The 25,115-nt window shown below is 47.3% G+C and overlaps 1 protein-coding gene across 13 annotated transcripts in view; it reads left to right on the forward strand.

Moving 5' to 3' along the window:
• DLG3 (discs large MAGUK scaffold protein 3) overlaps positions 1–25,115 on the forward strand; it is a 363,030-nt gene that overhangs the window by 282,564 nt on the left and 55,351 nt on the right. For 10 of the 13 annotated variants that reach the window (XM_073640945.1, XM_073640947.1, XM_073640948.1 and 7 more), the window contains 2 exons: positions 1,383–1,539; positions 1,787–1,889. In XM_073640945.1, coding sequence (XP_073497046.1) covers positions 1,383–1,539; positions 1,787–1,889 — 260 coding nt within the window. Of the gene's footprint in view, positions 1–575; positions 880–1,344; positions 1,540–1,786; positions 1,890–25,115 lie in introns of those variants that run through there. The other 3 variants (XM_073640957.1, XM_073640956.1, XM_073640953.1) reach the window with 2 other exon arrangements.

A 25,115-nucleotide genomic window follows, 5' to 3' on the forward strand; every position in this document is an offset into this window, starting at 1 on the left:
TGTGTGTGTGTGGAATCATCCTAAGTAGGAAAATGATTATGAAGAGAAAAAAGGTGTGTAAGAAAAGAGATCACATTGAGGAGGAAAAAAAGTTTGGGTGGTGCAGAATAACAGGCGACACAAATTAGTCAACTGTCATTCCGCCCTATTGTAAAACAGTGGCTTGTTTGGAAGAACCTGGTAGACATGTGGTCTGATGACATCATCATTCTCAGTGCTAGCCGTGACCAGATGACAGTCAGCTCACTTGGAATGATGGGAATGTGAACTATCCTACTGAACCCTGTAACTAAAAGCTTGTAATGTGGAACCCAGGATAGAGATCTGTCCCTCACTGACAAACACTCCCAGGAAACATTCCTTGGTTTGCATTTCCCAGACTTAAAGTTTTTACTTTGTCACAGTCAAATACATAGATACACAAACTTAAGCAAGTCTCCTCTGTTTTCTGCATAGTTACAAATACCCAGGAAAAGGTTAAATCAACGAAACAGAAAAGAGGTGTTAGCAACACCCTACTTGTATTGTGAGAAAGAATGTGTCAGTGAGAAAGGGAGAGAACAACTAAGTGTTCAAACACCATAGCTAGAAAGAGAGCAAAGCTGCTGCCTGCAACATGACCGATCTGTAGGAGAAGACGACAGGGCGTGCGTAGAAAACTGGCGGCTTCAGCACAGAAACCTCGGAGCTATAGGGTCAATGACAAATCAATAGTTACAAGGAGAAGAATAGAAGCAGCGCTGTTTTCAGGTGGTATTGTAGTCTGGGAGCCGCCCTCATGTTCACTGTGAACGTCTCTTCATCCATGTCTTATCGAAGACCACCAAGCTCTGCGGCGCCCTCCAAGCGACAACTGGTAAACAGGACAAACAAAGAGAGGTAGGAAGGACAAGTCGACAAAATCTGATTTATTCTAAAAAGAAAGTATGAAGACTATATGTGACCATGAGAACTATTATGTTTTGGGGGGAACAGATCAGTGTTTAAGCAGATGTGATGATGAGTTATGTTGCAATCCATAGGTGTTCCTGCCCTGAAACTTGTCAGGAGGTTTCATTAGACAGTGATTTCCTTTGATAGCACTCGTCAGACCGGCTTTACAGCACCTTCAATATTCAGCTTCCATCTCATTGAGCCATTCATACAGGACAGACTACAACATCCTTCTGTTTTTGTCATCTCTTATCTTCCCTATTGTATTCCACGTTTTAGTTTGATACTTCTTCTGAAGGTCCAGCCAGATGTTTCTCTCTCCAGCTTTTTTACCTTTTACATAGCCTTTTGTTCTCATCTAAATTATCCTGCCATTTCTTACCATCGCTGCCTTGTACTTCCTTCACTTAGCTCTGAGTGCTAGACATGTCTTTTCGTCATGTCTCCAGGGAACCACGCAAGATCATTCTACATAAAGGATCTACAGGACTGGGTTTTAATATTGTCGGTGGAGAAGATGGAGAAGGAATATTCGTATCATTTATTCTTGCTGGAGGACCAGCTGACCTTAGTGGAGAACTCCGCCGTGGGGACCGCATCCTCTCTGTGAGTTTACTGTTAAACTTTTAAGATTAATCTCACCAACATGCATTAGATGCTACAAAAAGATGTTAGCAACTATATTTTATATAAAGAAAAACTAAGTGTACAAACATGGTACATTTTCCCCTTTATAGCTCCACCAGTGGTTGAATAGGATGCCTAGTGGCTTTCTACTTATCTAAATCTTTAAAGTTGAATTTATTTAGCTTTTACTGTACCTTTTTAATATAGGTAGGTTTCCCTGTTACAGGTAAATGGAGTAAATCTACGCAGTGCAACACACGAGCAAGCTGCTGCTGCATTAAAACGGGCAGGACAAACAGTTACAATTGTAGCACAATATCGACCAGAAGGTAAGATACATTTTCATATTCCACTTTTGATACCATTTCAAAGGGTCCAGACATATGTTTTCATGTATTAAGGATTATCATTGTAATTAAGACATTTATACATCAAAGGGATGTCTGGTTTAGAAAATGTTCAAATACCTTTTAGTCCAGATTATACTTGTCAAACTCTGACCCGCAGGGTGATTATATTTGGCCGGCGACACCAGAACCACCACCCCTATGTGGGGCCATTATTCTGTGTGGAGGACTATGTGGGGCCATTATTCTGTGTGGAGGACTATGTGGGGCCCATTATTCTGTGTGGAGGACTATGTGGGGCCCATTATTCTGTGTGGAGGACTATGTGGGGCCCATTATTCTGTGTGGAGGACTATGTGGGGCCCATTATTCTGTGTGGAGGACTATGTGGGGCCCATTATTCTGTGTGGAGGACTATGTGGGGCCCATTATTCTGTGTGGAGGACTATGTGGGGCCCATTATTCTGTGTGGAGGACTATGTGGGGCCCATTATTCTGTGTGGAGGACTATGTGGGGCCCATTATTCTGTGTGGAGGACTATGTGGGGCCCATTATTCTGTGTGGAGGACTATGTGGGGCCCATTATTCTGTGTGGAGGACTATGTGGGGCCCATTATTCTGTGTGGAGGACTATGTGGGGCCCATTATTCTGTGTGGAGGACTATGTGGGGCCCATTATTCTGTGTGGAGGACTATGTGGGGCCCATTATTCTGTGTGGAGGACTATGTGGGGCCCATTATTCTGTGTGGAGGACTATGTGGGGCCCATTATTCTGTGTGGAGGACTATGTGGGGCCCATTATTCTGTGTGGAGGACTATGTGGGGCCCATTATTCTGTGTGGAGGACTATGTGGGGCCCATTATTCTGTGTGGAGGACTATGTGGGGCCCATTATTCTGTGTGGAGGACTATGTGGGGCCCATTATTCTGTGTGGAGGACTATGTGGGGCCCATTATTCTGTGTGGAGGACTATGTGGGGCCCATTATTCTGTGTGGAGGACTATGTGGGGCCCATTATTCTATGTGGAGGACTATGTGGGGCCCATTATTCTGTGTGGAGGACTATGTGGGGCCCATTATTCTATGTGGAGGACTATGTGGGGCCCATTATTCTGTGTGGAGGACTATGTGGGGCCCATTATTCTGTGTGGAGGACTATGTGGGGCCCATTATTCTGTGTGGAGGACTATGTGGGGCCCATTATTCTGTGTGGAGGACTATGTGGGGCCCATTATTCTGTGTGGAGGACTATATGGGGCCCATTATTCTGTGTGGAGGACTATGTGGGGCCCATTATTCTGTGTGGAGGACTATGTGGGGCCCATTATTCTATGTGGAGGACTATGTGGGGCCCATTATTCTGTGTGGAGGACTATGTGGGGCCCATTATTCTATGTGGAGGACTATGTGGGGCCCATTATTCTGTGTGGAGGACTATGTGGGGCCCATTATTCTGTGTGGAGGACTATGTGGGGCCCATTATTCTGTGTGGAGGACTATGTGGGGCCCATTATTCTGTGTGGAGGACTATGTGGGGCCCATTATTCTGTGTGGAGGACTACGTGGGGCCCATTATTCAGCTGTCATCCTAGTTGTTTGTTTTTTCCTCTGTCTCTTTTTTCTTTACTGAAGATGTGTGCTTCTTCCAAGCCAATAAAAAACCCTTAAAAGGTCACGTATTTAATCACGTTTATCACTATGCAACACATCATTGAAACATGGATGCAAAACGCAAGCAAAATAGAAACCTTCCGATTTGCATTTGCGTCTCACTGATCCCAGTAGTCTTGAATGGCCAAGTCTGATCTACAAATTGGATCAGAATGTACCCTCTTGTGAGTCTCAAGGACTTCACGCTCTAATCTGTGATTTTAAAGGATGTGTGAATAAATCCATTGTACTTTATAGGTCGGAGTGCTGTCTGGAAGAAAATTGGACGTCTCACATAATGTGTGTGAATGTAGCCTTAAAGTGAATCTGGGATCAGGATTTTGTCACCAAATCTAAGGGCAGCGTAATGTAGGGGCAGAGAGCCTGATCCTAGCGATGTCACTTAATGCTGTAGTATTGATAAAAATAATTTTTTTTTTTTATCAGTAAGAGATTATCCTTAGAGGACTAGTAATCCTGCTGCCATGTAGTCCAATCATGCCCCCACCACTGATTGGCAACGTTCTGCCTATGCACAGTGTACACAGAAAGCTGCCAATCAGACAAGACAGACACCGGCAAGCAAATCTATGACCAGATGTTTGGAGGTCACACAGAATAGCATTGCTGGATACATGTTGTGCACCTCTGGTGTAATGTGTATGGAAGCCGAGAAGGATTCGGCCTGTTGGATTTTAAAAGCAGTCTAGCAGTGGCTCTATCATAGACATACCGGAACACTCAACCAAACCAAACGTTCCTATGTATGGGGAAGACGAGAAAAACGCTGTCGCTGTTGGCTATTTAATGTGTATGGGGCTTTTACACGAAAGGTGTTACCAGAGCAAAGTGTCAGCCTATCAAAGGTTCAGTAATTATATGTATTATATAGTAACATGGGAAAAAAACTCACCAAAAATGAAAAAAAAAATTTGCCTCAATTCATTAGGTTGTTTTCGACAATATTCTGGTGTAAAACCTGTTAATAAGTTGACAGTCTCATGACAGCCAGCTCAAGGAACCGCCAAATCCCACTCTGGGGGGATGCAAAATACAGCCTCCTGAGAGACCCCTCGACCACTGCATCAGACGTTCTGACAGTGCCCCTCTGCCAGTTGTGCCTGAGGTCAATGTCCCACCCGCCCCACCTAGATGCGCCATTGATACAAATCAAAAATGCATCAAAAAGGAGAAAACATAGGAAAAAAATTGCAGAAAAAACACTAATCAGAGGAGATTGCTATTACTTATTTTGGTGTAAACACTTGCAGATGAAAATGTAGCGGAAAAAGAGTTTACATATGGGAAAATGGTCTAAAGCTGGGGCTAAACACAAACCTTTGTAGACATGCGCTTAATAAAAAAAAGTTCCAATCAAGATGTATGTAAGGTCACATTCACACATCTGTATGACATGTCTGTGTGCTGTATATTTTTTTCTCGCACAGCACACTGACCCATAGAGCTTCACTGATCCATACCCACATCCGTTTTAAAAATGGGTCAGTGTGTACGATCCATGAGATTCTTCGGAGCTTGTCTTATTCCCATCATTTTTGCGGATCGGACATGATGTCTATGGGGATCAGTTAAACATGGATAAAAAAACTAAAGAAATACTTTGTATTTAACTGTTTCATCCATTTTTCACTGATCCATTGTTAAGAGTTAATGGATAAATAAAAATTCAGACAGTTTATACTGATGTGTGAATGTAGTTTAAGTCCTATATCAGTTAAAAAATAGATATGCTTTCTTATTACCTATTAGCATTGAGGATTAAAGGGGTTGTCCAGGCTTGGCACAAACAGCATGCGCTGTCAGGTTTCCTCTTTGTTGGCAGCGAGATCAGGCGGTCCTGTGACCGATATGCATATTCCTGGCTACATTCTGACTAGACTTGTGCAGCCTCACTCACTGAAAGAGAACTGAATGAGGCCGCGCATGTCTAGTCGGAATGTGACAAAGTATGCATATCATATATGTGCAGTCACAAGACCGCCCACTCCTGGGGCTGGAGTGACTGCAGATTTTTGTGCCGAACTTGGACTAGTCCTTTAAGCAGTTAATGTGGTAATTGATTGAGAAATGTCAAACGCTATAGACCTGTGCTTTTTTCAATCTATAAAACTATGTAATTATATAATTAAAGCTGTTACATATAAGTTATGGCACAGTATAGGCTGTTTCTAAATAATCAAAACAGATCTGTTCCCAGATTTTTAAATCAATCTTTTTGACCAGATGATTCTGGTGTACTTGCCTTCATAATCCAAATCAGTATGGATGTATAATCTTTTTTTGTAAGTACATAACCCATTTTTGTTATGTTTTCATTTTCTTCCCCTTCTGCAGAGAAACATAACTTTTTTATTTTTTTTTCATCAATAGGCGTGTGGGTTTGTTTAATGTGAAGGAGTAGTTATTCTGATAGACTGGTTTCTATTTACCTTATGATGTTTTGAGAAATGGGGAAAAAAGTGAGGAGAAATGATAACTCAAACTCTCTCAAATTGAGTTTCATTTTTATGGTGACAATTGTGCAGTAAAAATGACCTGGCAATATGACTCCAGGTCAGTACGATTATGGTGATACTAAACATGCACTGTTTATATGCTATTTCAGTGGCTTAAAAAAAATTATGAACTTTTCCAAGATATATAACTTTTTTTAATTTTCTGTCAAAGGAACTTTAAGATGACTTTTTTGGGGGGTTCCAGCAGTAAATTTTATCAACTTTTTGATTGCTTTTTCAATATATTTGCAATACTGAAGTATTGCAGTGTATGGTCCCAATAATGGTCTCCAAAGAATGGTAGAAATAAGCTGGCTTCACGAGAGTATCAACATAGTAACGATCGGTGCATTCAGGCGGCAGACATGGCAGCGCGTCAGCACATCACAATCGTGGAACAGCAGGGGGATGGGCACTGCCTGGTTCTCACAGTGGCTTAGCTAGAGACCGATGGCCCCGGTGCAAGATTTGGACCGGGCTTGCCCTAATTCTGATAAAGATAGAAAAGATAGAAAGAATGAAATAAAAAAAAAAATAATAATAATAATTTATATAGATATACAGTACAGACCAAAAGTTTGGACACACCTTCTCATTTAAAGATTTTTCTGTATTTTCATGACTTTGAAATTGTACATTCACACTGAAGGCATCAAAAGTGCTAAGCATCTCTGGGAACTCCTTCAAGATTGTTGGAAGACCATTTCCGGTGACTACCTCTTGAATCTCATCAAGAGAATACCAAGAGTGTGCAAAGCAGTCATCAAAGCAAAAGGTGGCTACTTTGAAGAACCTAGAATATAAGACATATTTTCAGTTGTTTCACACTTTTTTGTTAAGTATATAATTCCACATGTGTTAATTCATAGTTTTGATGCCTTCAGTGTGAATGTACAATTTTCAAAGTCATGAAAATACAGAAATTTCTTTAAATGAGAAGGTGTGTCCAAACTTTTGGTCTGTACTGTATATCCCTTATCCTGGGCCCCATCCTGGTATGTATATCCCTTATCCTGGTATGTATATCCCTTATCCTGGGCCCCATCCTGGTATATATATGCCCCATCCTGGTATATATATCCCTTATCCTGGGCCCTATCCTGGGCCCCATCCTGATATGTATATCACCCATCCTGGTATATATATCCTCTATCCTGGGCCCCATCCTGGTATATATCTCCCTTATCCTGGTCCCCATCCTGGTATATATATCTCCAGTACTTGTATACGTTCCCCTTTCTGCCGCTGTTCTTTAATGCAAAGAAAAAAATAAACCATTACACTCCCCTTCCCTCAGTGCGACGTCCTCTTCTGAAGCCAGCAGCTGACTTCAGCGTGCAAGTGACCGGAGCATGATGTCACTGCCATGCGCCCCCAATCTCGTGCACGCCGACGTCAGCTGCTGGCCTCTGATTGGCCGGCAGCGTATATTGCCGCGCACAGACCCGACAGATCTATGCGCCACAATACACTTCAATTGAATATGCGTCAGAGGACGAACATTGACTTGAAGTTTGTGCTGGCGGTAGCGGGCCCACACCCGCACAGGCCCGGTCTAGACCTCTGTGACTGCGATCGTTGCGCCCCTGGGTGCTCAGTACGGACTCCTGGACAGGGTTGGCTTTGGTCAGCACAGTCGCTTAGCGATTAGCACTGCAGCCTTTCAGCACTGATGTCCTGGGTTCTTATTCCAACAAAGACAAAATCTGCAAGGAGTTTGTATGTTCTCCTTGTGCTTGTCTGGGTTTCCTCCGGATCCTTTTTTTTTTCTCTCCTACACTCCAAAGACCTACTGATAGGGAATTTAGACTTTGAGTCCCAATGGGGAAAGTGATGACAATATCTGTAAAACGCTGTGGAATATGATGGTGCTATATAAGTAAGCATAATACTAAATTCCCCCCTGCTGCTGTTTTATTATTGGTAAAGGTAATTGAACATTGTACATTTATCGAATTGTCTTGTATAATAGCAAATATATTATAGTAATGGCCATACCTATCACTATATAATAGGCCTTTTTACATATGGTTATTGTAGCTGCTATTGATTGTATAATGTTGACGCTGCCTAGTTCACATAACTTTTTGAATGATCGTTTTATTGATATTACCTATTGCAGATATAAGTTAATGTGTTGACCTTTTTGTATGGATGGTTTATATATTTGTTAGAGCAGAGTGAATCGACTCTATGTGAATTGAATTCTTGTTTAATTTTATGAAATTAGCTGGACCTTTCGAATAGAAGCCATTTGTGATTCGATCTCTGAGAATCAACGAAAAAATGCTTACTGCCATTGTACACAAAAAAGACGATTGCATCAGCCAAAGAAGGCTCACATCAACTCCTCTGGCATTTCCGCATGGGCTTCCCAAAATGCCTTGCAGCTATCTCATGGTATAACAGTCTATAAGGAGGGACTACTATAGCCGGTATAAAAGCCGAGGGAGGGACTGCACCAGCCATTTTAGGGTGAATCTGTCTAGTGTGTAAACGTCAGAGCTCACAGCTCAGGAAAAGAGAGAGGGAGATAAAGCCATAAAACGTTGAACAAATATTACAGACAGTGTGAGTTATACAACTGAAATAAAATGTTAGTAGTTTGCTAATAGTGTAAAAGAGTGTAGTAGTCTGCGAATAATACAGAGAGCCAACTGATAAGGGGAGAAATAGATAGTAGAGGTGCCAGCAGCAGTGCCAGGGTTATTGATCTCAGTGTTATTGTGTGGCTTGCAGTTATCCTGCTGCATTTCAATTACACATTATTTTACATTCTCCATGCACAAGAAAGCAGCAAGCCAACAGAATATTGAACAAAAGTGCTTGTCACAGTGACCATACTCAGTTTTTGCATTTCTTGTTCAATCATTTTTTGAGAAGGAGGGAATAATTGTGGTGTTAAAAAAAAAAAAAAAAAATAAAAAAAAAAAAATTAACCAAAATGCAGATATTTAACTGCAACTGTGTATCTCACAACGCGTGCATGTCTCAAGCTACTTTTATTTATATTTTTTGCACACCTACTCTAGTACTCAAATTCGACATCTGTACATGTCACACCAATACTGCAGGCTGTTACTAAATTTGGTTTATTAGACATCTACTAAGCATTTCTTGTGCAGTCATTTTCATGAAGCAATGGGCATTAAAAAAAAAAAAAAAAAAAAAAAATAGCACAAACATGTAAAAAAAAATACATCCAAACATTTAACTGTGACTGTTTCTCTGCACACCTCTTTTAGTAATCAAATTTGATACCCCTATGCAGGGCCGGCTCCAGGTTTTTGTGGGCCCTGGGCGAAAGAGTCTTAGTGGGCCCCTTTAACACATACCATGATTCATGATGCACAGATACCGCAGAGAGATATAGGTATAGTACAGTATAGAATAAATATGACCACCCATGCTGTGCCCTAAATAAGCCCTACACTGTGCCCCGGAGTAAATAATTGTCCCTCACTGTGTTCTTTGCACAAAAATTACAAAAATGTAAAATGTTACATAGTGTCCACACTGTCACCTCCTATAACCTATTCCCATCTTACTGTTTTTTTTTTTGTTTTGTTTTTTATACTATGACTACCACCATGCTGTATACCCTGGTGAACTACAACTGCCACATTTTCTTCCATTATGAGATATACCCAAAACACCTTCCTTCTTTATGGACTATGACCTCCACATTGTTTTGCCCCAATGCTGACCCCCCCACTATGCTTTCACTCCATATTGAGCCCACACTTCACACTGTTCCCTAACTCATTACTGAGCCTGTTCTATACACTGTCCTTCCAATGCTGCTCCTTCTCCATTCTGATCCCCATACTGCCCAATCTCCAGTCACAGACTCCCCATATTGATTCATCTGCACACGGAGTCGCCCCTTTACCTCCCAATCTCCACACCAAATCCTCACATACTACCCTAACTCCATACAGAGCCGCCCCCCTCTTTCAGAACGATCTCCATACTGTCTTATCTCCACAAAGTGACCCCCAACACTGCACCATCTCCATATTGAGCCCCCTATGCTGCCGCATATCGTACAGAGCCCCCCTACACTGCCTCATCTCCACACACAAACCCCATTACTGACCCATCTTTATAAAGAGCATCCCTATGCTATCAGTTGCCATGCTAAGCCCCCTATACTGCCTCATCTCCAAAAAGAGTCCTCGTATACTTCCCCCATCTCCATATAGAGCGCACTATCCTGCCCATCTTGATACAGAGCACCCTGTACTGGCCCATATCCATACAGACTCCCCCTATACTGCCCCATCTCCATACAGAACCCCTATAGTGCTCCATTTCCATATAAAATCCCCCCTATACTGCTCCATCTCCATACACAACTCCATATAGTGCCTTTTAATGTCCATTTCCATACAGAATCCCTTACACTGTCCAATCTCCATAAAGGGCACCATATACTGCCCCATCTCCATATAAAATACACTTATTCTGCCCCATTTCTATATAGAGACCCCTTTACTGCCCCATCTTCATATTAAAGTGCCCTATATTTCCATATTGAGCCCTTTATACTTCAGCATCTCCATAAAGACTCACCCAGCTGTAATACTGCATCCCCATACGGGCCCGGGCCCCTTTCCATATTAATCCCCTGTGTGGCCATGTCTTCAGCTTTACGAGCGCTTACCGTCTCCCGGCTGCTGCACCCACGCTGTCCGGTCCTTTGTGGCGCTTTCATGATGTCTGCAGCGTGATGAGATGACCTCCTGCATGTCAGGTAGGGAGAAGATCCCGGAAGTGTCGGCTCTTGCATCTTCATTTGCGTCTGTAAAGATGCGAATGCAAATGAATGACTGCAGAACGTGCACTGCCTCCCCTCATCCCATGAAGGCGAGTGGGCCCCCCTGTTTGTTCAGGGCCCCGGCACTTGCCTGGGTGTGCCGGGTGCTGACGCCGGCCCTGCCCCTATGTGGCACGCCAGTCCTTTTGGGAAGTATGTAATAATTGGGGTTGAAAACGGTGACAAAAATTAATTATACTGTAGTAAAAAATGTATAAGAAAAGAATAGTGGCAACAGACTGGGTAATGTGAAAAAAAAAAACATACCACAACATCTGGCAATAAGAATGTGGGAGCTTGAAACAGCAACACCACTACCACGGGCACCAGTCATCTGGGAAGTGGCACTATCAAACGCCACAAAGTCACAACTGGACTCCTTTGCCTCCAGCAAGTGTACTAGTGGGAAGCAAATGGAGGACATCATGGAACATATTGCACATCACTCGTCTCAGTCACAGCAGCATTGTTACCTCTGACAGTGAAATCATCAGTTTGAGTCAGTGTTCTTCACAGTCATACTCTTCCTCAATCATAACAGTTAATCTTTTGCATTGTGGACTTTCAATACAGTAAATGACCCCTCTATCTGTTTTGCCCCATAGTCTTTTAAGTTGCAGCACTCCAGTGGCTAGATCAGATATTTAACAGCAACAACTTCTTCCAGTTTGTTCATCTCATACAATAAATCGTCAGTGTTTTGTACTCGGACAAGATGGGGCTAGAGAAAATTCAGGACACAATTCAAATGCCTAGCTGTGTCTGTTGCTCTTTTAGCCATAGTAGGGGCATGGACAGTGGCTACTGAGCTGGTAATAGCACTTTGAGTAAGGGCAAATATATAGGTTGGAATCAAGAGGGGAGCAAGCAGCTCAGGACATTTCCCACACTGAGACAACTGTCAGCTGATTCTGGGATACTGATGATTATGATTTGGTGATGGACAAGAACCAGAACCAAATCGTAGTGATGAGGAAATTATGTCATCAGAGGAGGAACCGACATTAGACCAATAGATTTTCCAGGGGTAGATCTGCTTCTTCTGCAGTCAGCTCAGGAGCAAATGATGCCACAACTGCTCAACAGTTCCTGAAAGCTCTGGTCGTGGTCATGATAGTGGCAAGTCCTACGTGAGGGCTTCTCCAGTGATGGAATTCTTTTCGAAGTTGCCGACTAATCAATTTTTTTGCAGTGTGTGGGCTCTGCAGGTGGAAAACAAGCCTTGGACGTCCAGGCTTAAAAGGGTTGTCTTGTCTAAAATGACAATTCTGCAGTCACTCTATGGGACTGCAGACTTGTGAAGATTTGCCGGTGGGTGTCAGAGGCAGGAATGGCGATCACATGACTGCAAGTATGCATACTCCTGGCCAGAACACAATTGGACTGTTTCCGGCCTAGCGCAATACACTTGCATTGAGCGTGCCAGAAACAGTCTGATCGGATTCTGCAGAGGAGTATGCATATTGCATACTTGCAGTCATGTGACTGCCGTTCCTGGCACTGACACCGGCGAATCCTCACAGCGCGCAGTGCATGTGACAAGCCCCCTGGGCCGTGGGGTACTCGGTAGCCGGGCCGGTCGGTGCTGGGGATGTCACGGTGGCAGTGACCCAGGGCGGTCAATTAAAGGGGAATAAAGTAAAAGGGGAATGACGTTTTTATAGATAATGTTCGTGACGCCACCTGTGGTATGCGGCTGTATGGGGCCGCCGCTGCGGTGCAGATCCTCTGGAGCTGATGGTGACGCAGCAGTGTTGGTTCAGCTCATCACAGGCAGAGCTTAGCTCCAGGGCAGGATAGTGATGGTATGAGGTAGATGTTGCTATGCTGTGTAGTGCAGGGCTGGTGATGGCGCAGTAATAATTCCAGGACACAGTGGGGTGCAGTCTTCAAGGTTTACTCAGTTATCATTCTGCTCCAGGTTACAACTGCCCGATAATAACCACCCACGTCGTCCTGCGTTCACCATGGAAGGGGTTCAGCAGCTCTCAGGTATTTCAGGAGTACTTAAACGGGACCCCGTTCTATGTTCCTTTCTCGGTCGTCTTCCCTGCTCTGGCTCTCGCTCTCCTGCCCTGCGCCTCACAATCAGTGTCCCAAGCCGGTAGCTTCGGATCTTGTCGGGCGACCTGCAGTCCCCTGGACCCTATGCGGCCACCTTTTCGGCGATGTAATTGTGGTGGTTGGCTGCTGCACCTTGAAAGTACAGTCGCCTCTGGTTATCTAGCTGAGCCTTGTAGTTCTCTATTAGTTAGGGGCTGGTCCCCTCTGCGGCCTGATCCCTCCACGTCCTTGTAGATTCGAGCGCACGGGTGGCTTCCGCTTCCGCACTCGCCATGCCCCTGGGATCCTCTCTGTTTCTCTTGGAGCCTTCCTTCTGCTCCCGTCCTCTGTCTGTCCTCCTGGGCCTCTCAGTCTAGGCCCACTCCTCGGGCTCTCCTACAGAGCTCCTGCTCCCAACTCTGTGTGTGTCTCTCTCTCTCTCTCGCTCTCGCGCTCGCTCTCTCCTCAGGCGGACTTGATCCCTTCAAGATTGTTCCCTTCTTATACTCCTACTGAAGGTCCTCCCCTGATCTGCTTCATCCACCCACACCCACTACATGGTTCCCCCTCTTCCAACCAGGCACAGGGCTCAGCACTGTATGCATGCATCTTGCCTCGCCTGCTGGTCTAGAATGGTGTAGTGCTGGATGTAGGTTGCTGGGTCCCGGGCAGTACTCCTTCCTTACCTGAGAGTGGGATACCACACCTCTGGGTGAGATGCAGTACCTCCGTGGCAACTGAACCCGCAGGGGCGCCACATATGCGCTGGGAGGATTCACCAATCTGAAGTCACTGATTGCATACTTGTCATTTTAGACTGGACAACCCCTTTTAAACAGACTGTGAATTATTGTTCTCCATCAGGACATCACCTGCTCACGTGGGAGAAGCAGGCTAGCCAGCAATATGAGCAAGGCCTATGCTGTCTTTCTAAGCCGTCTCATGCTTATTTTTCAGGTAGCCAGGAAGCATCCTCAAGTAGTATCTGGTTGGTGTCATTATTATCATCATTCGCATCTTCTACTTGTACTCCGACCACTCATCCTACTCCTTTTCCGTTGCACCATCAGATATCCATACCTCATTATGTGGCCATAAAACTATTGGAATGCTCCCAGTCATCTGCTTATTGGCCAACTCAACCCCCAGCTGGTGAAGTTACTGATGGTGCAGTCCCTGCTGTAGTGGATTCCACTGCCGTAAAACAAATTATGGTGTGTGGGTTACCCTTGCTGGAAGGTACCCAGGCACCATTATTTCTCACAGGAAGGGTGTTCTTCTCTGTGTTCTCGCATGTTTGAGAATGTGGACCACTCAGTACACTTGACATAAAGCTAAAAAGGGCACTGGACCATCAACACGTAGAACAACAATTATGGACAGGGACAGCACATGTTATCCATGGTCCAGTAGGTCACTGTTTTGAGTGGCAGTGATGCACCACCACAATTGGGACAAATAGTGAAGCCTACATGGTTTGTTGCTAGGCTTGGTTCCACTGCCAAATGGTGTTTATCCAACAGCTCTTACACCTCCTCTGCCTCCTCCTGAATAGACATGATCCCATCCCCAACCTTAAATTTTTTTTTGTAAGCTTTTGCGCTGCCAAACTGTTTTACATCTTTTGAGCAAAGGTGAAAATAGCCATACAGATCAAGTTGCTCCTCTGCATCAAGAAGCAAATCTTACACTGGATGGCTCAATAAGCTCAACAACAGCAACTTGACATTGTCATAAGCAATAATGCGTGAAACATTCTGGTTGCACTACGTTTGTGCAAAGTATGTCCAGTTCTAGTGCAGGGTCTAACCCTTGGGGTCTCCAGTCATGAGAATTGTATCACCTATCCTTCCATAGTAGACTAGCCTACTGAAGTGATAAATGCATGCTTTCCTTGCCCATCCTTAAAAAATGGCCCTAGTGATTACTCAGAATAAAGCCCTACAAAAGTCTTTGTGATGCACTGGCCTTAGTGGCAATAACTGTGCCCATACAGTTTGTAGACAGTTTGCATATTCTGCTCCTGCTACCTTGACATCTCATCAGATTCCTGTAATTGCTTTGTAAGGGGACTGGTGGAAGGCGGTGACCACGTGCCCCGGCACTGACGTCATTTAAATGCATTTAATTGGTTAAACTACAGTGAACTGTTCATTCTCCAGCTGCTTCATCGCCGCATTTCAGGAGCCATAATATTTTAACTTTTTTTTTTTTATCAATGTAGCCGTACGATGGCTTGTTTTTTTTTGCAGGACGAGTTTTGTCAGTGGCAACATTTTGGGGGAACATATAACTTATTACCAAAGTTTTATTAACACTCTATTGGAAAAAAAAAATAGGAAAAAAAGGAAAGCAACTCTGCTATTCTTCTTTGTCATTTAAAATTTTACTCTGTTTGTGAAAATGCTGATCCTAGTGTAGCACCCTGAGGATTCGGCTGCTACAGGGGTATTGCACCTCAACCCAGAGGTGTGATATTCCACTCCCGGGTAAGGAAGGAGTGTGGAACTGAGCTCAGATAGACTGCATGCACTACATACATCCCATTCCAGAGGAGCAGGCCGACGGTACTCCCACTTAGAAATGTGCAGGTACAACCGAGCCTGTTCCTGGCTGGAGTGGGAGGGGGGTGGTACATCCCATGTAGTGTAGGGGCAGATAGGGGGAGCAGTCTGGGTAGTGATAGGAGCTCATTGGGTGCTGGTCACCTGAGCTCACACATAGAGGGATATATAAGGAGGACACCAACTTAGATCAGGGTCAGACGCTGAGAACAAGTCAGTTGGAGAGGAGAGAGAAGGAAACAGCAGCCCTGGAGGGAGAGAGAGTGGAGCAGAGAAAGACCCAGAGGGGGAAGACTGAAGGGACCCAAGAACCCAAATTAGAGCACCGGGTGAGGAGTCAGCAAGAGGGTACCGGAACCCAAGCTGGTGGGGGCAAAGACATTCCCCAGCCAGAGACCGGAGACCGTGGGCAGTGTCTGTCACGGTCACCCACCACATTCACCCCGAAGGCACACCACATGAAGGGTCAGGGAACCCAGGGCCAAGGGTGTCCCAAAAGAAGGCCCGAGGGAGCTGGACCTAGGTGAATCACTGGTGGGGACGGCTGAAGAAAGGACAGAGGGAGAGCTCAGGGCCACGCTCTGGACTTGTTTGGGGGTTGGCCGGATCCAGGACCTGGTGGACGCAGCACGGCTCGGGTGGTCACTAGCAGCTGGAGTGACCAGTACAACATCAGCAGTAAGTAAACACCCTTAACTGCACAACCCGAGTCTGTCTTCATTGCCGGCTGCATCGCACCACCACAACCCCCATCCTCTGCGCCTGTCCCCTCTGAGGCTATACCCCTCCCGTTGGGGGTTATCTCACCAAGCTGCGCACCCACCATCAGCCTCAGCGGACCCTGCAGCAGCGGCGGCCACAGTGACCGCATCACAACGGGTGGCGTAGTCGACACAAAAGAACTTTAGTAACATCTGTAAAGCTGCCACATAACACTTAGCTTGACGCCCTGGGCACGGGACCGGGTCACAGCCGCTCGGAGACTACAACCCCCCATCTGATCCGGTGCCGGGTATTCCCCTCAAAAAGGAATATGTCCCAGGGGGCGCGTCAACTTTGGCGTAGTCGGCAGGATTACGTGCCCGCAACACCCGGGTACTGCGTGCCTGAAGAAAAGTGCAAGTTTACCTCAGAAAGAAGACTCCTGCCGGTTCCGGAGGGTCCACGCCATCGGACTCCATCACCAGTCGTTTCCCGCCGATTGTCCGCCATTTCCAGCTTGTTCCCGCCATCTGCAGAGTTTCCCGCCACTGGGCGACGCTTCCCGCCAAAACCGCAGATTTCCCGCCTTGGAAGAGCAGCGGACGCCATTATGGGCGTGCCAAAGGAGGGCAAGAGGCCACCTCCCATCGTGGGCCGGGACAGAAAATGGCGCCAAAAGTGGAAACCGCCCCCACCAACAGAGACTGTGATGCTAGAGGTGTCTGTCAGCGTGAAAGAACTCCCCCTGGAGCTGACAGTCACCGACTTGCCCCGGGACCGCCCTCGAAGTGGGAGGAGACGAAAGAGAAGAGAAAAGATGGGTGTCGCTTGGAGCAGTCTGGAGCGAGCGCACCCGGAGGCAAGAGGTCTAACAAGGAGTAGCGGAGAAGCTCACCCGGAGATGGAAAGAAAGCAGAACAGCACCGGCCCGCTGGCCAGGAGTCTGCTAGAGACCGAGGAAGGAGGGCAGAGCAGCACCGGCCCGCTGGCCAGGAGCCTGCCGGAAGCCGAGCAGAGCAGCACCGACCCGATGGTCAGGAGCCTGCTAGAGTCCACAACCCCGCTAGGTCTAGCGGAGATCCTAGCGCAGCTCCCCCGAGACCGGGAGTGTGCACAAACTGCCCTGGAGGGCCTCGCAAGGAGGATGGCCCGGGTACAGCGCGAGATACTGGCGGAGTGGAGCCGGGAGATGGCCCAGCAAGCAGAGACCAGTCAACGGAGCACGCTACCCTGGAAGAGGAAGCAGACCGCCTCTGAGGATGGCGCGGGAGGACCCAAGGCCGGAGACGGCGCCGAGGAGGGAGCCGAACGCATGGAGGCAGGTAAAGGGGACGCCTATACCCCAAGCCGTGACACCGCTTACCTGCCCCAGCTCCCCGTCGCAGAGCCCGAAAGTCCCCCTGCTGTGCCCGTAGCCGCCAGGTCACCGCCATGGACTAGGCCCCGACCGGAAGCCGCTGCAGCGACCCCTGTGACGTCACGCGCCCCGACCCGGAGCGTGACAAAGCAGGAAGTACCACCAGCCTGGTCGCAAGGCCTAGTACCCCCGGGAGCCGCATCACCAACAGCGCCCCCTACCTCCGCGGAGCCTCCGGCCTGGCCGCAAGGCCAGGTAGCCCAGGGCGCCGCCGTCCTAACGGTGCCCTTCACCTTCCAGGTGCCCCAGGCCTGGCCGCAAGGCCTGGGCAACCCGGGCGCCACCACCACCGCGCCCGCGCCCGCAATACCTAGGGTGCCACACCTGGGGGAGGACCTCTTCGGCCAGCTCACATGGCCGGACGGGCGGCCCTTCATCTGGCCCGAAGGGTACCCTGAGCTGGAGCGGCAGCAAAGACTAGGGCCCTTGTGTGAGCCCCTAATCCCGGCTCCGAAGCCCGTGGCTCGGGTCTCGCCTCCTCTAGCAGAAGCCCAATTCGTGTGGGACCCCACGGGAGAAGATTTGATGGGGTTCACCGGAGAAACTCGGGCAGCCGCAGCTGAACGTACAGAGTGTTGCCGTCAACAGCTGGCAGAGTTTAAGAGAGAACGGGAGGAGAGGCGGGTCAGAGAACAACAGGCCCAAATCCAGAGCGCGGAGCAGAAGAGCCGGACTAGGAGGAACCCCCGTGCAGCGCATTGTCCCCGCACCATCGGGACAGTGATAAAGTTCAACCCGCAGCATGGGTGGGGCTTTATTTGGGACCGTAACAACCGCGGTGACGTTTTTGTGACCCGCAGAGACGTCGAGTCCCACCTGCCGGAAGGTCACAAAGGCCGTGACCTCTACGTCGGAGACGAAGTCACTTTCACCCGGCACAAGTGTGCCAAAGGACCTTACGCCCTCCACGTACACCGCTTGACGGAGGAGGAGTTGCGGTACGGGGAGGAGGAGCCAGAGGACCCGGACGGGTCTGAAGAAACATCATATCAAGAAAGAGCAGGAGGAAGACGCCGTTGAGTGCGGCAGAGCAGGTGCTGTAAATAAGTTACCCCATGGGGGTATAAAGAAACTGAAACTGTTGCTGCTAAAATAGTCCCCGTTGGGACCAGTGAACTGTTTACCCGTTAACCCCTTCATCCTACAGGCTGAGGACTGTGAGCAGCCATTCCCTACCCTCTACCTGGCCGAGGACTGAGAGCGGCCAACTTTCAACTTTCCCTGTATATAGTTGCGCGTCCTAAAGCGCCCCCTACCGGTTTTATAGAAAACCAGATTTTCTAAGAGACTGTCGCACTTTTCCCGGACACACGGTGCACAGTGTCCGGAGGAGGAACCAGAGACAAGAGAAGTCTACGAGAATGTTTATATAAAAAGTTTTATATATATATAATGTTTATATGTTTTATATGTTCATATAAAAATTTTGTATGTTTTGGTGTTTTATGTCTTACAGCCCGAGGACGTGCTGTGATTTACCAGGGGGGAATGTAGCACCCTGAGGATTCGGCTGCTACAGGGGTATTGCACCTCAACCCAGAGGTGTGATATTCCACTCCCGGGTAAGGAAGGAGTGTGGAACTGAGCTCAGATAGACTGCATGCACTACATACATCCCATTCCAGAGGAGCAGGCCGACGGTACTCCCACTTAGAAATGTGCAGGTACAACCGAGCCTGTTCCTGGCTGGAGTGGGAGGGGGGTGGTACATCCCATGTAGTGTAGGGGCAGATAGGGGGAGCAGTCTGGGTAGTGATAGGAGCTCATTGGGTGCTGGTCACCTGAGCTCACACATAGAGGGATATATAAGGAGGGCACCAACTTAGATCAGGGTCAGACGCTGAGAACAAGTCAGTTGGAGAGGAGAGAGAAGGAAACAGCAGCCCTGGAGGGAGAGAGAGTGGAGCAGAGAAAGACCCAGAGGGGGAAGACTGAAGGGACCCAAGAACCCAAATTAGAGCACCGGGTGAGGAGTCAGCAAGAGGGTACCGGAACCCAAGCTGGTGGGGGCAAAGACATTCCCCAGCCAGAGACCGGAGACCGTGGGCAGTGTCTGTCACGGTCACCCACCACATTCACCCCGAAGGCACACCACATGAAGGGTCAGGGAACCCAGGGCCAAGGGTGTCCCAAAAGAAGGCCCGAGGGAGCTGGACCTAGGTGAATCACTGGTGGGGACGGCTGAAGAAAGGACAGAGGGAGAGCTCAGGGCCACGCTCTGGACTTGTTTGGGGGTTGGCCGGATCCAGGACCTGGTGGACGCAGCACGGCTCGGGTGGTCACTAGCAGCTGGAGTGACCAGTACAACATCAGCAGTAAGTAAACACCCTTAACTGCACAACCCGAGTCTGTCTTCATTGCCGGCTGCATCGCACCACCACAACCCCCATCCTCTGCGCCTGTCCCCTCTGAGGCTATACCCCTCCCGTTGGGGGTTATCTCACCAAGCTGCGCACCCACCATCAGCCTCAGCGGACCCTGCAGCAGCGGCGGCCACAGTGACCGCATCACAACGGGTGGCGTAGTCGACACAAAAGAACTTTAGTAACATCTGTAAAGCTGCCACATAACACTTAGCTTGACGCCCTGGGCACGGGACCGGGTCACAGCCGCTCGGAGACTACAACCCCCCATCTGATCCGGTGCCGGGTATTCCCCTCAAAAAGGAATATGTCCCAGGGGGCGCGTCACTAGCAGCTGTGTATATCCCGGCTGTGTATATCAGTCGGGCTCCTGCAGTTATCTGCACAGGTACAGAAGTACCATGTGATAGGCATTACGTACAAATCCGTCATGGAGCACAGAGTGACAAAGATTCATGACTGATATGTACATTAATATTAGGAAGGGAAATACAGCCATTTTGACAAGGATTTTCAAAGTAAGTAGACAAGTCTCATCAGGTCTAAAACATCCATCCAATAATATAGGCACTTCGCTAACTTTAAATTTGCATTTTATCTATGACCCAGTAATAGTAGTTGTGCATAAAATGTATAACAGTATGGTCTGCACTGAGGAGTGGTTAAGAATGAGGAAAATGGAGAGCTACGAACATTTTAAAATAGTCCCTAGAAATGTAACCAGACATTTTCAATTCAGCTGGAAGAGTTAGGAGAACCTCACACCACATAGATTTTAATGTGATCTGTTAGTATTCATTTTCTCACAGTTCTCGCTGCTGAAGTCTGTGATAGTGTGCTTTTTTTGTACCATATAATTGAATACCTTTTGATCATAAATATACAAAGCAATGGCATTGATTCAAATTATTTAATTAGAAAAAGATGTACATACACATTGCTGCCAGCAAATGAAATAACAGAGTGGGTCACTAGAGATAGTGCAATCATAAGTGTGCCTATTCACAAGAATAATCTAGTCCCTAAACAAGGTGACGAATACATGCCGTGTGCATACTGCCAACCTATGCTGACGTGACTGCAATGGTGACATCAGATTAGTTTGGGGTTAATGCAAGGGTCTAACGAGGACATATTCCAATGGTATCCCTAATGATAGTAAGGTTATACAAGGACCCCAGGAAAAGGTCCATAAGTGTGCGATTTATTTGACTACATCACACATACATGCATCAGTGATCAGATTTGTGCACGGCATCTCCAACACGTTTGATGTCTGTGGATACCGTTTTTGATAAGTGATCAGAGACTGGGGATGGCATATCACATTTTTTTATACCTGCTTCTTAATGACTGGTACAAGGGGATGTTTTAATGCTAAGCTGATACGCTGCTCACCGTGGTTATCACTAAAAGTACACTGAAGTTCTTTTTCCCAATTAACTTTGAAAATAAAAAATGGTGGAGTTCAGGCTCGGACTGGCTGATGGCAGAACAGGTGAATTCCTGTTGGGCCCCCGAACATCTGCATGAGCAGTGCTAATACACTTGACTCACCATTTGCAGACAAAGGCAGCATGTAATCATTTTCTAAACATATAACCAATTCATTATTATATAGAAACATAAGTAAATTTTTGTACTATGGTTAGGTTATTTTTGCATGTAGATGAACCGTGGGCCCCCAGAATAAATGTTAAAGGTGGGCCCTTGGCACCTCAGTCCAACACTGGTGGAGTTGTTAGTAATAATAATATAGCTGACACAACCTAAGAATACCTTTAGTCTGAGAATGATTCATACATGTACTGGGATGGGATTAGCTGGTGCCTAATCACAATACAAGATGCCTTCGTGGCAAATGTTCATATAGTTCTCTGGATGAAATATGGAGAACTGTGCAAATGACAAAAGGGACAACGTCTCGGACCTTTTGAGTAAATTTGAAGATGCATATATAAGCTATTATTTATTTTCAGAATTTGGAATGTGATGTTGAATACCCTCAAATAAAAGGGTGATTAAACCTAATTGGGAGTATATTAGGAAGCAAGGCTACATTTTATAGGCAAAAAAATCAAGTTTTTCAACAATTTAGGGTGTGGAAAACAAGAATAAAGGTAGGCATCGATGACCTAATGTCTGCTGGCACTGAATTTGCCTTTGAAGTAGATGGCAAGCAGTCAGTCTGTAGGCTGCCATGGTGGGTAAAGAAATAATGTACATATAAAATCAATGGTAGTTTGTTGAGAAATATGTCCTCTGGGATTACATAACCAAAGTTGGCATTAAAAATGCATGTTTTTAAAGCCACAAATACCTTATGTAATACTGTATATAATACATATGCTGTTCGTGTTCTATAAAGGCTTACGATTCTGACCTTGTACATTTACGTAGAAATGAACGGCTACTTATGTGCATAAACAGTTTTACATCTTCCAACTTTTTTTTACAAGCACAACTAATGCATCGTTTTGGTATGTGTCATGGATGTGTCACATAATTAGTCTGACAAGACGACTACATTTTAAGTCTGCAGCCATTTAAAACTTAAATATAAAAACTATGAAGCATCTGCCATGTTTTTCTCGTAGGTGCGAGGTTAAGTGCTGGTGGCGAGTAATGAGCTTGAGTTTCTTATCTTCTCTTGCATTGCTTTGCTTTCCTTTATTCTGTTATATTGTCTTCACTGCTCTAAACCAATTCATCAGAAGTTGCGAAATATCACTTTTTTTCTATAGCATAAGAGTGCCGACCCACAGCATTAAACGACCATAGATCGGCTACATGTAAGCTGATTAATGGTCATTTCATAGCCTGCTGACCGCACTTTTTTTCCGCATTGAATGATCGTTAAAATGATCGCTTTCTGTATATAGATTGCCATTGTTCTCAACAGCACCAACAGCACATATCCTGTTTTATGTGCTACCAAAAACAATGTGGTTTTTTTTGTTTGTTTTTTAAAAAAAAAAGCTTGAAAATCATTTTACCCAACAAGCAGTTTTCTCATTTGTTGGGAGATCGGCAGCATGTTTACGTGGGGCGATTTTGGGGAAATGAGTATTCCTGGGAGTCTAAATGCACCCATACTTTATAGCTTCTTATGTGTTTCTAATTCTTCTAATTCCAGGGCCGACATACTTTTTGTAGCACAGAAGCAAAGACAATTTCAATGAGTAGAAATCTATAATATAATCGGCTAAGCATGTCTGTCTGAAGCCTTTATAGACTACGCATGCATGACACGCAGCCTGGCTCCAGACAGAAGACCGCATCCAGGCGTTACAGGTAAGAGGAGTGTATGGCGCCGGAGATTGCGGTATGAGTAGACACTGTACGCATACCGCGATCTCCAGCGCCATACTTACCTGACCGGGAGGAGCATTGCCGCAGCGCCTCTCTCTTCGCAGGAGACTGGGGCAGGAGTGAGGCGTCGGATCGCCGCATTCGCATAGCGCTATCTGGCGCCATTTTACTGAAGACACATTTGCAGTGTGTCTTCAGCAAAATGGCGCTGGACAGCGCGGTGCTCCGGCGCCGCACTCCTCCCCCGGCAGGACAGGACACAGAAGCGCTGGAGCACAGAGAAGAAAGGTGAGTATAAGTGTTTATTTTTTTTGTATGTGTGTACAGCGTGAAAGGGATGAGGGGGCCACACATACCAGGATTGGGCGGTGAGGGGACCATGCATACCAGGATTGGGCGGTGAGGGGACCATGCATACCAGGATTGGGCGGTGAGGGGACCATGCATACCAGGATTGGGCGGTGAGGGGACCATGCATACCAGGATTGGGGGGTGAGGGGACCATGCATACCAGGATTGGGGGGTGAGGGGACCATGCATACCAGGATTGGGGGGTGAGGGGACCATGCATACCAGGATTGGGGGGTGAGGGGACCACGCATACCAGGATTGTGGGGTGAGGGGACCACGCATACCAGGATTGTGGGGTGAGGGGACCACGCATACCAGGATTGGGGGGTGAGGGGACCACGCATACCAGGATTGGGGGGTGAGGGGACCACGCATACCAGGATTGGGGGGTGAGGGGACCACGCATACCAGGATTGGGGGGTGAGGGGACCACGCATACCAGGATTGGGGGGTGAGGGGACCACGCATACCAGGATTGGGGGGTGAGGGGACCACGCATACCAGGATTGGGGGGTGAGGGGACCACGCATACCAGGATTGGGGGGTGAGGGGACCACGCATACCAGGATTGGGGGGTGAGGGGACCACGCATACCAGGATTGGGGGGTGAGGGGACCACGCATACCAGGATTGGGGGGTGAGGGGACCACGCATACCAGGATTGGGGGGTGAGGGGACCACGCATACCAGGATTGGGGGGTGAGGGGACCACGCATACCAGGATTGGGGGGTGAGGGGACCACGCATACCAGGATTGGGGGGTGAGGGGACCACGCATACCAGGATTGGGGGGTGAGGGGACCACGCATACCAGGATTGGGGGGTGAGGGGACCACGCATACCATTATTGGGGGGTGAGGGGACCACGCATACCATTATTGGGGGGTGAGGGGACCACGCATACCATTATTGGGGGGTGAGGGGACCACTCATACCATTATTGGGAGATGAGGGGACCACGCATACCATTATTGGGGGATGAGGGGACCACGCATACCATTATTGGGGGATGAGGGGACCACGCATACCATTATTGGGGGATGAGGGGACCATGCATACCATTATTGGGGGGTGAGGGGTGCCATGCATACCAGGATTGGGGGGTGAGGGGTGCCATGCATACCAGGATTGGGGGGTGAAGGGTGCCATGCATACCAGGATTGGGGGGTGAGGGGTGCCATGCATACCAGGATTGGGGGGTGAGGGGTGCCATGCATACCAGGATTGGGGGGTGAGGGGTGCCATGCATACCAGGATAGGGGTGAGGGGTGCCATGCATACCAGGATAGGGGTGCGGGGTGCCATGCATACCAGGATGATGGATGGGGTGCCATGCATTCCAGGCTGAGGGGTACCATACATACTAGAATAAGGATGAGGGGTACCATACATACCAGGATTGGGGATGAGGGGCCCATGCATACCAGGATTGGGGGTGAGGGGTGCCATGCATACCAGGATTGGGGGT

This window comes from Phyllobates terribilis, unplaced genomic scaffold (genome assembly GCF_046119375.1).
Source record: "Phyllobates terribilis strain yellow unplaced genomic scaffold, ASM4611937v1 Scaffold_7__3_contigs__length_470593459, whole genome shotgun sequence".
In the NCBI taxonomy this organism is placed as follows: domain Eukaryota; kingdom Metazoa; phylum Chordata; class Amphibia; order Anura; family Dendrobatidae; genus Phyllobates; species Phyllobates terribilis.